We start from the raw sequence: 14,751 nt of genomic DNA on the forward strand, positions 1-14,751 counted from the left end.
ATCGTGTATTTGCAAAATAAAATTTTGGAAATTGTTCTAAGAAAGATAGAAAAAAACAGAGGGAGATGAATTATTTAGAATGCTGAGAAAAACGCGTAAGGAATCTTTAACTTATATACTATTGCGCTTGGAATTACCAAAGAAACGTATTCGCTATATAGTAATTTTTTTTTATTGCAAGTTTCTCAAGTATCGATCAAGCGACGTTGCTTTTCCGCGCGCGCGTTTCTATGTATTCGCCTATATGGCTGAAAAGTGGAGACGAGGGAGGGAATGGGCGTGCCCCGAGCGCGAGAACCGGCAACGCCGCGCTCGTAAATCATGATTAAAATAATAAGTATAATACATATGTAGTATATAGGTGGCCGGCGGGTTTATATACGTAAGAACTGCGCAATGGCATGAGCGGGAGCCAACGTCTGGCTGGGTTCTGCGCAACTTTGGTACTCCCACTCCCGGTATGTGGCCCCCACCATCGAGATAAATCCCACGGGTGAGCTTCAGGGGTGATGAAGAGCAACGAATCAAGCGCGGGAGTTAGAGAGGGGCGGAGGGGAAGGATGGAGGGAGGGATGGCGAGAAGGATGGGGAGGGGGGCAGAGGGTGATACCTGGAAACCACGACTATATACCCCCGCGTGCGTTTACCAATCTTGGCACTTTGCCTGAAAGAGCATATCGACCGTGCGATGTTGTCACATCGTCCGCGCGATCTTACACGCCAGTCCTGGCTACTCTTTGAGCGGTATGTACCTAGCTCCTGCAACCGGTCCATGCTACACGACGTGCGCGATTCGAGATGGGCGGTCGTTTAGATCAGGTATCCACGCATCTCGCACGTCTCTCTCCGCCCTCATCGTCCCCTTAGCTTCTCAGAAAATCTAAGGCACTACGACCAAAGTGAAATGTTCACGCTTCAAATGAAAGAGGTCTTTTTTTTTTTTTTAAGAATTAATATATGTCGAATGTTTGATACGTTTATTGCAAAAGTGATGAAATAGCATCTTTTCCAGGATAGTACAAAAAATTGTAATGTGAGGCAACGACAGTATGGGCATAAAGTTAGCCAATCTATAGCCAATTTCTAATCCTATATTCAATAATAAACTTCTAATGACGTATGGAATTGTCCTGTATATGCTAAACGTGGCTTGTTTTATCATTCTACTTCTCTAGTTTCTTTTCGTTCTTTTAGGCAAAAAACAAATATTAAAAGCAATTGGTTTATTCTGTGTATACAGCACAGATCGTCGCTTCAAATATTTTATAATTTCACATAGTATATTTTATCTAAGAAACATCCTGGGAATGTCCTTAAGAGATACGGTATTTTTGGGACATCTTTAGAATGTCGTTTCGAGATGCGATTCTACTTCTTTATAAATCGTTTATAATTCTATTATTATGGACTATCTCTCTCAAGCCACAAGCGTATTTAACGGTGATAATGTCATTTACAAAAATCTTCCTTAAGCTTGACTCTCAACTACAGTTAAAGAAAACTAAATTTATTTAAATTTTAAAGCATCCTGTTTGAAGTACAAAATGCAAATAGACTTCCGTCTTAAGCCGTTCAGACTGCAGATTGAAATTAACCAATTAGAAGAAAGAAAACTAATAATAAATATCAGCTTTACTTTGATTGATCAAATTCAAGCTCATTATCAATCTCTAGTCTGATACAGGTTTTACGGCGATTGATAGAAGAAGAATTGAAATTTTTTTTATCTACAATTCAAAATTTTATAATGGATGCTTTGCATTTGATGACACGTCGTTATAGAACGACACTTGTGTCGACTTGTGTCATCAAATGGAAAGCACTCAGTATCAATTGTACAGATTGTACAATCGTCCAAAAATTTTCGAAGCGAAGGACTCAATCATGGAAAATATACGAATATTGTAAGAGAGCATTTATTCACGGTCATTCTAATCGTCATCCACAGAGTTTACATGCTCAATATCTAAAATTAATAGAATCCACGTGAGATCGATAATTCGGTTTCATTCCGCGTGTACTTTCTCTGTTGCCTTCTATATACGAGAATAACATTCTGCGTACGATTGAGACTTGGGATTTACGTGAAATCTATCGATCGCAAAAGGCTTTGCGCGTCGTACACAAAGTATAGACACCTTTCGAACTTCCTAGCAATTGCCTCGGAGACAACTTATTCTTAAAAAATAGTAGGTGTACCGAATATTCTAGTGAAATCTATTTTATATATATATATACTATTTTGTGTATAGTATTTTCGTACATTTTATGCGAGAACATTTTCCGAGAACACGGCCCCTGAGATTCGATTGTGAGGTGAACATTACAATAAAAATAGGCGACTTCATTGGAATGATTGTTATAGTTTGTAATTAATTGATGCATCTGCTCACTTTTGTTGCTCCATTTTCATTAAGCTGTGTGACACACAATCGAATCTCTGGGGATTGATTGTATATCTTGAAATGAAATGAAAAAAATTACAAAAGTGAGCAAAGTATTTCATTAAATATGAAATACCAATGAAATTATACTTTATTATTTAACGAATATGCTCACTTTTGTAATTTTCACTTTTGTTATTTCAAGATACACAATTCGATTCTCTGTACACATTAATATGAGTACAGAGTATCGACGCGTCACTTCCGGAAATGGACTGGCCACTGATCGATCGGTATACGCGTCAAGTATCAATATCAGAGTATTGGAACACATCTTCGGAGACGACGTCGGCACGTTCGGCGGGACGTCGCGCTGTCACTGCCGTGCGGTCGACCGTCGTCGACAGCGGACGCGAGGCGTCGCGTCGCGCCGCGACGCGACGCGACGGATCGGGCGAGGAGCCGAGGAGGAGGTGCCCGCGCGCTTTAATCCCAGGAATACCGAGGCCGGTTCGAGCGCGAGCCGCCGAGGACGACACTGGCGAAGAGAGCGCGAGCTTGATATCTAGCTAGCGTTGTATGTACATTCAGTACAGTCCGCGCAGAGAGCAGAGATTGCCGCTCGCGTAGACGTATGTAACTATGTACGCGGTCTAGACCGTGCTAGGAGATGCCGAGTATCCCCGCGGAGCCGCGGGTCGTCGAGCAGCAACTCGATCGACAGCACGTCGCCGTACAGCCTGAAATCGAGGTTTCGCACCGAAGACCGGGAACGCGCGCGCGCGCGCGATAGCATGGCGCTGTCCTCGTTTGAGAGTGTCGCGGTCTTTGGGACAGCTCCGGTGGTTCGCGGAGCTACGCCCGGACGACGAGTATGTACGTAGTCGGCGGTGGAGCGATACCGTCTCTACGTATGTACATCTACATCCCGTTCTTCCCCTGTTTTACCCTCGACGTATCGAGCGCGATAGTAGTGGTGGTGGTGGCGGTGGTGGTGGTGGCGGCAGCGCGCTGCTGGTGTCGGTGTGGAGGCGGCGGCGGTGGGTTAGTAACGATGATGAGAATCTTTCGCGCCACCTGGTATAAGAGTGTCGGCGCACAAAGTGAAACGACGTCGTCGTCGTCGTCGTCGTCCTCGTCGTCGAAGGAAAGCGTGAAAACTGCGAGAGTCGACGCGAGTACCGACTAGAGGGGACGACTAGAAGACACGACTTTCCTGTGCTACGGATTATACGGATCACAATTCTCTGATACGTCATTTTCGTCCTTCCGCTCCTCTCCTCTTTGTCGTGTAACATGGATTGCGCGCGATACCGTCGGCGGTGCGCGTAGGTGGACGGACGAAGCTGCTGCTGCTGCTGCTGCTGCTGCTGCATGTTAGATTCTCAACAGAGGGAACATTGTGGCGTGACGGGATCGTCTCAGCTGCACTGCGAAATGTGATTTCGCAGCTATTCAATTCAAGGGTGACCCTCTCGAGCGTCGAGGATGAGGAACGGCTTCACCGACATACCGGTCGCGAGTGCCGACAGCAGCACGGACGCCATATGGCTCGAGAAGAGCAGTCCGTCGCGGATGGCACCCGAACGAATGTCACTGAGTACGTTTCTCCTTCGTACACGTCCCGTTCGCGCGTGCCGTGATCGTGGGACTCGAGAATGCGAGTTTCAGTTTCGTTTACGGAGTCTCCTCCGTGCTGACGAACGCAATTGACACGCGCGAATCGGAGAAAAGGATCGTAGATTCTTTTACGTTCCACGCCCGCGGCACAGAAAATTTCACTCGCTGGCGATCTCTCACTCTCCGAAATCGTCGCACGGAGGACTCCCCCGAGCGAGACGACGGTGAATCGACGTTAGTCTCTCGATGTCTCTCGCCGGAGCCAGAAGTGTTTACATTTACGCGGTTTATGCCTCGGTAATCATGTCATCACGACGCGGCATGTCATCGAGCGCGCGCGCGAGGATCGATCGAGGATCTTCAATCGAGACGCGTCACGTGCGCGACAAGTTTTACCTACCTGTTTCCTTTTGACACCGTCGGGGTTACTCCGATCATTACGGACCGGCGTGTTTACGCTGCACGCTGGACGTATTCTCGATTGTGTTGACACGTCTCGAAGGGGCTTTAATTACTATCGGATCGATTTGATCGCGGAGCGAAATTTGAATTCTTCGATCGTCGCGCGGCGAAAATCGATGCATTAAGATAATTTTTTGATCATAAATGAAGATCCTGATCAATCGGAATTTTGATTGTCTCAACTAGAATTATAATAAATTCAATAAAAAAAATTCTAATTTGTCCATTTTCAATCAGAATTCCATAACTCATAGATAAAGAATAATAAGTAATAATACATGAAATTCTCTTCTGTTTATTTATAGATGTGTAACATGTGCAATAAAGTTTACTAATTTTAAATAATTGCAGTAAAACAAACTCAAAGATTGACAAAGCCATAAGTCATCCGATTCCAAGTTATTTAAATCAAATTAATTACAGTTAGTTAATTTAGTGTATTACAAAGTACACATGAAAAACTAGAAGTTAATGCTGAATTTTATCAATTAATATTGTCTGAGGGTTGCGTGTTACGAAATATACGTAAAAAGCTGATGATTAATTTAGCTTCATTAATTTATATCATCTAATAGTTCTGTACACATTCTAAAAAATATTGATATAGATTTAATTTTTAATTATAAATAATGCGGTGTCTATATATAAGTAATATATAATTTTTATCATGTTGGTGTTAATATTAACACGTGGATTTTTAACTCCTGATGTTTGTATCAACACCATCATGGCGTGGATTTAAAATTTACATCATGTTGCTGTTAATATTAATATCAATATATAGTGAATTATATAGATATTGTATAGTGTTAAACACCGATTTTTTTCTAAAATATATAAACATTAGTTACGATTAGTTTTGTGTTGGTGACGTAACAGATAAGCCTGAGCGTCAGCACAAAAAAAAGCTATTTTTGTATTGGCGCGCGAGAAATCGGCCTACATACTAATTGCAAATCGATTTAGGATTTATCGGATGTGATTTAACGATGCGTTGTCGCATAACAATTAATAAATTTACATGATAAATAACCAGGGACAAGATTTAACTGGATTATTATACATGCTACAAAAACATCGGTCGGCAATACCTAATTGAATATATTTTATAAATAGCACATCTATCGATTGAACTTCTTTTGCTGATAATACTCATTCTTGCAATGTAATTCTCGACTTCCATGATACAATAAAAAAACGTTAGTTTTCCAGACACAATGAACATTGAAATTTTTCAAAGTATTCTTTTGAATAATTTGCACTTATGTAATATTATTCTCGCGATGCGATATGCATAATAGTAATTAAGCGTTAAATATTATAACTACTTTCGAAAATATAAGTCTTATACGTCCTCTTTTTTCAGATTTTGAGAAAGTCGTCGTTAAGCAAGAACGTCCAGACGATGCGGAAATCCGTGAATTGGCTGCCAAAATGGTGGAAGCACACAAGGCGAAAATGCTGGCGAGCATGCCAGCAGTACAACAACAACAGCAGAGGCAGCAGTGTCTTATACCGCAGCCTAATCTTCCCGGTATTCTTGGATATCTGCATAAACGACCAACTGATGGATCGTCCGCTCCGAAACCGCCGAGTGGTGGTTTGGAAAGTAAAGTGCCGACGCCGGACGACGACAGCCAGCGGGGACGATTCGGTTGGACGAGCTTCGACGAATGTCACATACCTTATATATTTCGCTCCGGTGAAAAGTATTGCGCCGTACGCATCCTAGAATCTAAGCTTCTCAACAAGTACCTGAGTTTTCTTCATTCGGACATCTACAGTTGCACATGTATAAGGAGTTATTACATTACGGAGGCTGAGAGCAAGTTGTTTAACGAGATTAACACCAAGCACTGCGAGAATCAATTCGGGAGGGACGTGTTTACGTGTAAGGACTTAGTGGTGCGTTTATCGGACGCCAAGGAATTTTATACATTTCTCGATGTGTGTTATACCAAACTGACCGCCGGTACCAATCCGAACGTGACAAGCGGACGCAAAGCGGAGAAATGTGGTTTCATACGAATAAACAAAGAGTCTGTAGTACCTTATACGGTAAAGGATAGTTTGCAATATGTGCCGCTGTTTTATTTTGAGGGCGAGACGGAAAATCTCAAGCTAAAAGCGGAAAAGCTTGAGGGCTGGGATTTGTCGTATTTGAAATTTTGCTGCAAAGTACAGGGTATACGTAACGAACTGTTTGCGAGTGAAACGTGTTCGGTAATCAGTTTGAGTGACATTAAGAGTTACTTTCCACCGGGTACCGGCTTCGAGGACTACTGGCCGACCAAAGTTATGGACTCACAGTTATTGGTGAACAGCAACGGAAGCGGTACCGGTGGTGGATGGACAAAACAGCCACCTACACCGCCGGCAACTAAACCTCCTTCCGTGCAGAGCGCGAACAAAGTGGCACCACCTCTAAACACGCGTACCGTACCGATGCCTAATATGATGCCACGAGGGGGGACTGTCGCGAGTACGGCAGCGCAGATGCCACGAATAGGACAGCCGAGGCCTGTAGTGACGCACCCCGCGCATTCCTCCCCATCGGGACTTCCTACCGGTAGATCAAATATGCCGGTAGTGTCGCAGCCTATGTTGAATACCGTTCAAGGTGTGGTTAACGGCCATTGGTCAGGCCTCGTCGGTGGTCAACCTACCTTTCAAACGGCACTCAATCCTCAGGCCAGCATTATACGAGCGACTCTGAACAATGTGATGCACAACGTAAGCTAATCTCCTTGTAAACATCATTGCTACCTTTCATTTACTATTACTAATCGAGAAATCGATGGCTCTTCTACTGGTCATGTCGCTAAACTGTCGTCGAAAATCGATAATCACCGCCGAGATCGTTACTTTCTTCTCGTACAGTATTCTTCGTCCAAGAGACATCCTGGAAATCGTGTAGGGACATCTTTTAGAACATTTCTTGGACTACATTCGGGGAGATGCTATTAGCGCTATTTGTATCATTCTATCTTCATTGTCCATTAGACGTAAACAAGGATAGTATTATACAAATGACGCTGATAGCGCGCTCCTCGAATGTATCCTTGGACGTCTTTATTGTATGAGTGATTTCTAAAAAAAAAAAAGAAAAAGAAAACTTAACAGATTTAGTAAATATTTTGTTATATATTTCGAAAGAAAAATCGCTCATCTGAAAAGAAGCTCGACAAAATTTTGAGTGATTAATTGAAAATTTTTTTCTGTCACTTGTGTGAAGAGCCGGAGATTCATTCAAAAAGTTTTCATTAAAAAACCGGATTATAAATTAGGTGGCAACCGTGATTATAAATTATAATATGCGATGTCTGCGATGCCTTGATAATTTTTTTAGTTGTAGTTCAGTATGTTTATATCGTATACCAGACAAAATGTACAGTTTTTTATTTTTAGCAACAGATGACAACTGCTCCCAAAAGCTATTCTCAACAGTCTAGAAGTAGAGGGAGCAGTAGTGGAGCAGCAGCTCAGTATCCTGGGGTATACTCGACGACAACTATGCAAGGGGTTGCTCAAGTCCAACCACCGCCTCTTATACGAGCAACTGTTCACTCCAATCAACCGAATCTCGGGTAAGCATCAATAGAATTTTCTAAAAACTTTTGATATAGCTTAGTACGTATATACATGTGTTGTAAGCTCACAAAATTTTAAATAATTTAAAAGATATTTTTGTTTTTCTTTTATCAAAGGTTTTTTTAGCAACTTTTTATACTGTACGCTTGCTTACAAAGCAAACCAATTAGCATAGAATGTACATAATATTCAATAAAATTGTTGCACATTTATTTATTTTGTATTCTGTATGGTATCGTTTACAAAAAATTAAAAATCGTATGTTGCAAAAGATAATTTTGATTTAAAAAAAAAAAAGATTAATAAGTGTTTTTCTTCTTAATCAAATAAATTATGTATGAAAAAATAATATTACAATAAAACGGGTAAATGAGAGTTATTACACAGTTATTATTTGTGTATGTCATTCAAATAATTTTTATTTATTCTTGATATGTAAATCAATTAATCGACGTTTCGATTGTTCTTTTTAGCCATCTTCAAAATAATGATAAAAAAACTGACTATTAACAAACAAAATTAAGTACTATTATTATAAATGTAGGCGCATTCCTATAAATCTCGAGTGAATCCCCATTGGATTGTGTGAACAACTTCTTAATCGATTTTATGAATGTTAAGTTTGGTTTTACTGAGAAAATGCACCTCCATTCTCTGTTATAAATATTTCCAGCTCAAATTATATAATTCTATAAAAGTCATTAGACATGTGTCTTCGTCGGAGTCTGAAGTACATTAAGGTCGATTAATTGATGTATATATCAAGAATAAATAAAAATGTTGTTTGAATAATATACACAAATAATAACCGTGTAATAGCTCTCATTTGCCCGTTTTATTGTAATATTATTTTTTAATATTGAGACCTCTATAAAATTGATTTACTGTTGTTAATGTGTGAAAGAAAGAAATTTCACTTTTTATATACAGCACATTGAGCATGAAATATTGAGCATTAAAGCCATATGCTTATCCTAGCTTGAAACATTATGTTTACACACACATATATATATATATATATATATATATATATATATAAAGCATAATTATAATCGTTATATGTAGAGTATCTGCACCATAGCTTTCTGCATTTGTACATACAACGTATGATTTTTTTTGTATAGTTATCCCACCTATGGGAAGGATGACTGGTGAGTCCTTGTAACATATACTATTGTCATATAGATTATTATAAGAAATAAGATAGCATGCATAAATTTATATCTCAAACTGTAAATCATATAGATAAATCTAACATCAATATTTATAATTAATTTACATGACTGTCTTTAAAGCTTCTCTCTCTTTGCGTGATACATTAAGTACATTAAATACATTAGTCATGAATCTACTTTACACACACAATATCTGCGTTATATAATATTTCAAATTTTATAATAATTAATGTATGATTTATTATATTGTTGTCAATATATAAACAAAGTAGTCTGTACATATATAAATATTTAGACAACTAGAAATATGTATTATCTGAAAAAATTTAGTAATATATCTAAGTAAGTGTAATATATCTAAGTAAAGATTGAAAGCCAATTACTTTATTTACGATATGAGAAAGGCTTCGAACGACAATTAGTATCTTACAATGATTCTAACGTAAAATGATGTATTATATTTTATTATACACTACTCAACAAAAAATAGGGAACACTTTCGAACACGCCCAAAATTGCGCAATATTCAAAACACCGTAACTCGGTGAAAAATCATCGCAGACAAAAAATCAAAAAAACATTTGAAAGATTGAAATTTTCACTTTTGAAATCGGTAATTGATATTTCAATCTGAAAACTGATCCTTTACGAAGCCATATGGACGTAAATGGATATATTCGTTAAATCTGAAATTTTTTTATAAACTTTACAAAGATCTATGGCGTAAAGTAAAAATTACACAAAAATGCGATTTACAGCAGCGAAAGAATGAATCTGTATCTACCTTTAATTTGCTTTTTTATTGATCATTATACGATTTTTTTTTCACTGAGTTATTCAACATTGAAGCAAAAGTGATCATTTTTGCTTCAACGTTCAATAAAAATCGATGAAAAAAAATCATATAATACTCAATAAAAAAACAAATTGAGGGAAAAGATTCACTCTTTCGTCTGCTGTACAGATTTCAATCTTTAAAATGCTTTTTTAAAAATTTTATTACGACCATTTTTGATAAAGTTATTCTATCTTGAAGTTAAAGGATTATTTAGAATTAGCATTAAAAGAGCCAAAATCAAGGTTTACGTATCTCTGCGAAAAATGATTATGAAGCGATGTTTGAAATAAACGTTTTAAAGCTTAAAGCTAACTTTTGAATGCTTCAAATCATTTTTGTATATAAAAACTTTATTACAAGTTTTAATTTGCTTTTTTTATTTAACATTGAAGCAAAAGTAATCATTTTTCAATAAAAATTCTCGGTGAAAAAAATCGTACAATGCTCAATAAAAAAAGCAAATTGAAGGTAAAGATTCACTCTTTCGATTGCTGTAAACCGCATTTTTGTGTGAATTTTACTTCACGCGATAGACCTTTGTAAAATTTGTACAAAATTTTCAGATTTGACGGGTATATCCATTTGTGTCCGTATAGCTCCGTAAAGGATCAGTCAGATTGAAATATCAATTACCGATTTCGAAAGTAGGGATTTCAAGCTTTCAAATGCTTTTTTGATTTTTTGTTTGCAATGATTTTTCACCAAGTTATAGTGTTCTGAATATTGTGCAATTTTGTGTTAGAAAGTGTTCCCTATTTTTTATTGAATAGTAGTATATTATTGAAAAGTGTATATTATTTTCTAGAAATCATTTACAGAGGGTTTTATTTACCTATCTACCTGATGAATGAGAGATATTTCGAGTAATATGAGTAAAATGTCTAAAATACATAATGAATGAATTAAATGTTGACAGCATTATTATAAATCCATTTATAAAAGTGATTTCTTTTGTCGTATTAATGAAATATATAATTTATATATATTTATGTATCTCTTGTATATAGGAATTGCTTTTATATAAATCTTTATCTTTTATTTTTATAATTTAATATTTTGCAAAAAATGGATTTATTTATTAAAAATTGAATTAAATTATATTTGTAATTTGTACAAACATAAATATGTAAATATATGTAATACGTAATTTAACCATATTTGCATAAATCTTGTGTTGTTTTTGTGAAATTGTATCGAATATTTTATTAATTTATGTAAAGATATAAAAATGTAACAAAAATAAACATACACACACAAAATTAATAGACACTCATATTTATTGCCAAAAAGGTTAAAGACTTTAATGACAGAAATCAAATAAATTAAAATTAGTAACAGATATTCGATAAAGTAGTAAAAAATAATATAATTTTTGTATTTCAGGGTGACCACGACATATACAACACCTACGTTAGGTGTACCTAATGCAGTCACAGCAACTACATATCCACAAATGCTTGGTTTAAGCGAACAAGTCCAAGCTTTAATGCCAGTACCTACATCAGCACCAAATTTATTACATCCTCAAAGGCATACACCATCTGTGCATAACACATCTCATTCAAAATATCCACCTCCTCTGATACCAGTTAATGGTAGCAGTGGTAGCGGCAATAGTAGCGGTTCCAGGTATATATTATTACTTATTATTGGTCAGCTAAATGAATAAACATCAGATTAATTCTTTTTTTTTGTATACTCAAACGTATTATAAAATGTGTTTGATTCAGTGTACAATTTACGTTGAAGTTATTTTTTAGGGATACCCGAGGGAAGAAACCACTGATACCAATATCGGACCCACAACATATTACTACTTGTCATGTACAACCATACCAAATACAGAAAGCATTACTTGAAGAAAAGATGGTACCCTGTATTAATTTCAAACCTTACATATATAGCGAATTGCTGATGACACTTCCTGACTTCGTTTCCAATTTTTTCCCTGCCTGTGACATCGAGAGTTGTAGACAAGTTCTTACAGATGTACTACATATAGAATTATATCAAGGAAATAGGTAAATACATATATATACATAAATAAATAAATATAGACAAATATAAAAACATAAATAAATAGATAAATGGGATAATGATTACAATTGATATTTATTATATTTTATGAAATAATCTATTTTATATAAAAGAAATGAAACTTTTGCAGACTGCAAATGAAGATGTTAATGGAAGCAGGCAAATGTTCTTCATTAACAGAAGATCTACCTTTAATCCATATTAGGAGTATAATGAAATATATGCCACAATTCAAGTATATGTTCAATAGAGGAGATATGGTCATGCCTTCCCTAGCTCATTCGTCCGAAGAGCACCCTGCCAAAAAGCGTCAACGTACCAGCTAGGATTGGCTACAGCCTTACTGGCCTACTTATGACTATTACCATTCGGCTTTCTAAAGCCGATATTCTCATGATTGTATTTTGGAACGCCTTTGAAAGTTAGGTGCATCTAAATACAAGTATATAACGTCGCGTATGATGCGTGACAAAATTTACATTGATTCTGACGAATTCAAAGTGTAAAGTGACACAGTGGTGAGAGCTATTTCTTTCTCCAAAGTGTATTGAAGAGGACGTGACTGTAAATAACATTGAAACGTGTAAATTTAAAATATAATTGACAATTCAGATTTGCTTTCTACGTAGAAAGATTTATTTCAATAGTCGGCATTAGATGTCGCTTTCGATCCAGTTTTCGTGTAAACATCCACTCTTCTCGTACCTTGACAATAAATCGCCGGATATGCGTTATTACAGCGTTTCATGACTTCGGAAATATGGTACACATATAATTGAATTGTATCTTTTGCCAAATTGTTATCAAAATTTTTTTGACGTGACCGCTGTTGAGACAAAGCACGCTTGCTCGCATCTGTCATTTGTCAAGATAAGAACGATAAAGGAGGGAATTGTTGACACGAAAATCGAGTCAACAGAAAGTCGCATCTGACGTCAATCATTGATTTATTTTATTTCTATTTTTGAGAGATCTGTTATAATGTAAAAATTATTATATTGTTACACAACAAAATAGACCTAAAATAGAGAACGGTCTTATTTTCAAATTAAATGTATCCTCTATCATTCCACATACATACTTTTGTCCCTCTCTTACACACACACACACACACACATGCGCGCGCGCGCGCAAAAACATGTGAGTGCGCAACATACAAACATGTCGTTTCTACCTCTTTGCACACAGTGAATACTATTCTTTTAGACTTAAATTTTACGTGTGTTCTTATTATGCATTAGTATCTTGTGTGTATAAAAAAGTAAAAGTTCTATTTTAAAAAAAATTCGGAGAAAGAAAAGGCTATTGTCCCATTTATTGTAAATGGGCATAACGTGCTATAGAGTTATTCAGAATGAATAACCTATTTTGCATATTAAATATATATCAATAAAAAAAGCGAAAAATGGAAGTAAAGCTTCTTCAAGTTCCTAGCTATTACTAGTGCGTATCCTGATAACTAGCTACAAGCTAATTTAAAAGCGTTATACTATTCATTGCTATAATTTTGCGTGAGTTTTTGTACCATTTTCTTAAAACTCGTTAAAAAGCGTTAAGGTAATTTATTGATGAACAGTTTTCGTTTCGAGTGTTAAAAAATATATTGTGTACAACAAGAATGTGATGACGTACTGAGCGAAATAATGGAATATGCCTACTTAATGTGAAAAGATAGCAGTGAGCAATATCTCATGGATACATTTGTAGGATATATGAATAATGTACAAGATCTGACACTGTCATACAATTGATAAGAAAAGAAAACTGATCTTTTTGTATCTTTTTTTCAAATATAGAGAGAGTTAAGAATAATATTTCGCCATATTGCTGCTGCATCTTTCAGACATTCGCACTGTAAACTTTTGTTTTAAATATTTCGAAATTTCTAAAATTTGTTACGCGATAAAATTTGAATAACTTAATAACTTTTGAGTTTGTTGAAGACAAGTATCTCGTGATGGGTTTAGGTGAAAATTTATTGAGTCGAGTGGAAAAGACTGCGTCTATATATAAAAATATAAAAAGTTTGTAAAAGTGTACGACAAACAATATATTTATTATGCCAAATGCGTTATACGCACCAAGTGTGATAACCAATGTACGATAAAGATCTTATAAAGAAAGAAACGTTATGAGTCCAAAATTGAGGTGGTTTCGCTAAAAGCGGAGCTTTATTGTGCAATTGTAATTGTTTCGCACCTTTAACCCAGTTCACAGATACGTTAAATTTATGTATGCATTTGAAAATGCCCAACCCATATACAAAGCTGTTAAGACATTTATATGAATATAACACGAAAATGCGACAAAAGAAGAACGTTCAAATGAAAAGAAATCTAATAGATATTGGAACCACGTTAAAATAGTCTTCCACTTATGGTTCATATAAATACGTCACAAATCAAATTATATTCAGTTCAATAAATTATTTCTCGAAATATTGACATTATATTAATCTGTCTTTGATAATTTGTTTTATTTATTTCCATTTACAATAATAGAATGCAGGACGCAGTAGGAGGCCCCTCTTCAGGGCATCGTATAAAATGCTATTTTCTCTTCTCAATGTGGGACAGAGCATTAAAGAGTTATCGACCGGCGATATATATATATAATATAAATAAATGAAATATATATATATATA

The 14,751-nt window shown here is 36.3% G+C and overlaps 1 protein-coding gene across 5 annotated transcripts in view; it reads left to right on the top strand.

Annotated features, from left to right (window-relative positions):
- LOC108751841 overlaps positions 1-14,349 on the top strand; it is a 23,022-nt gene extending 8,673 nt beyond the window's left edge. The window contains exons 1-7 of one of the 5 annotated variants that reach the window (XM_018492283.1): positions 3,405-3,984; positions 5,833-7,199; positions 7,875-8,053; positions 9,182-9,208; positions 11,454-11,699; positions 11,831-12,091; positions 12,238-14,349. In XM_018492283.1, coding sequence (XP_018347785.1) covers positions 3,873-3,984; positions 5,833-7,199; positions 7,875-8,053; positions 9,182-9,208; positions 11,454-11,699; positions 11,831-12,091; positions 12,238-12,433 — 2,388 coding nt within the window. In that variant the 5' untranslated portion in view covers positions 3,405-3,872 and the 3' untranslated portion in view covers positions 12,434-14,349. Of the gene's footprint in view, positions 1-3,404; positions 3,985-5,832; positions 7,200-7,874; positions 8,054-9,181; positions 9,209-11,453; positions 11,700-11,819; positions 12,092-12,237 lie in introns of those variants that run through there. The other 4 variants (XM_018492284.1, XM_018492286.1, XM_018492287.1 and 1 more) reach the window with 4 other exon arrangements.
- Positions 14,350-14,751: the final 402 nt, after the last annotated feature.

This window comes from Trachymyrmex septentrionalis, unplaced genomic scaffold, assembly GCF_001594115.1.
Source record: "Trachymyrmex septentrionalis isolate Tsep2-gDNA-1 unplaced genomic scaffold, Tsep1.0 scaffold52, whole genome shotgun sequence".
Classification (NCBI taxonomy): domain Eukaryota; kingdom Metazoa; phylum Arthropoda; class Insecta; order Hymenoptera; family Formicidae; genus Trachymyrmex; species Trachymyrmex septentrionalis.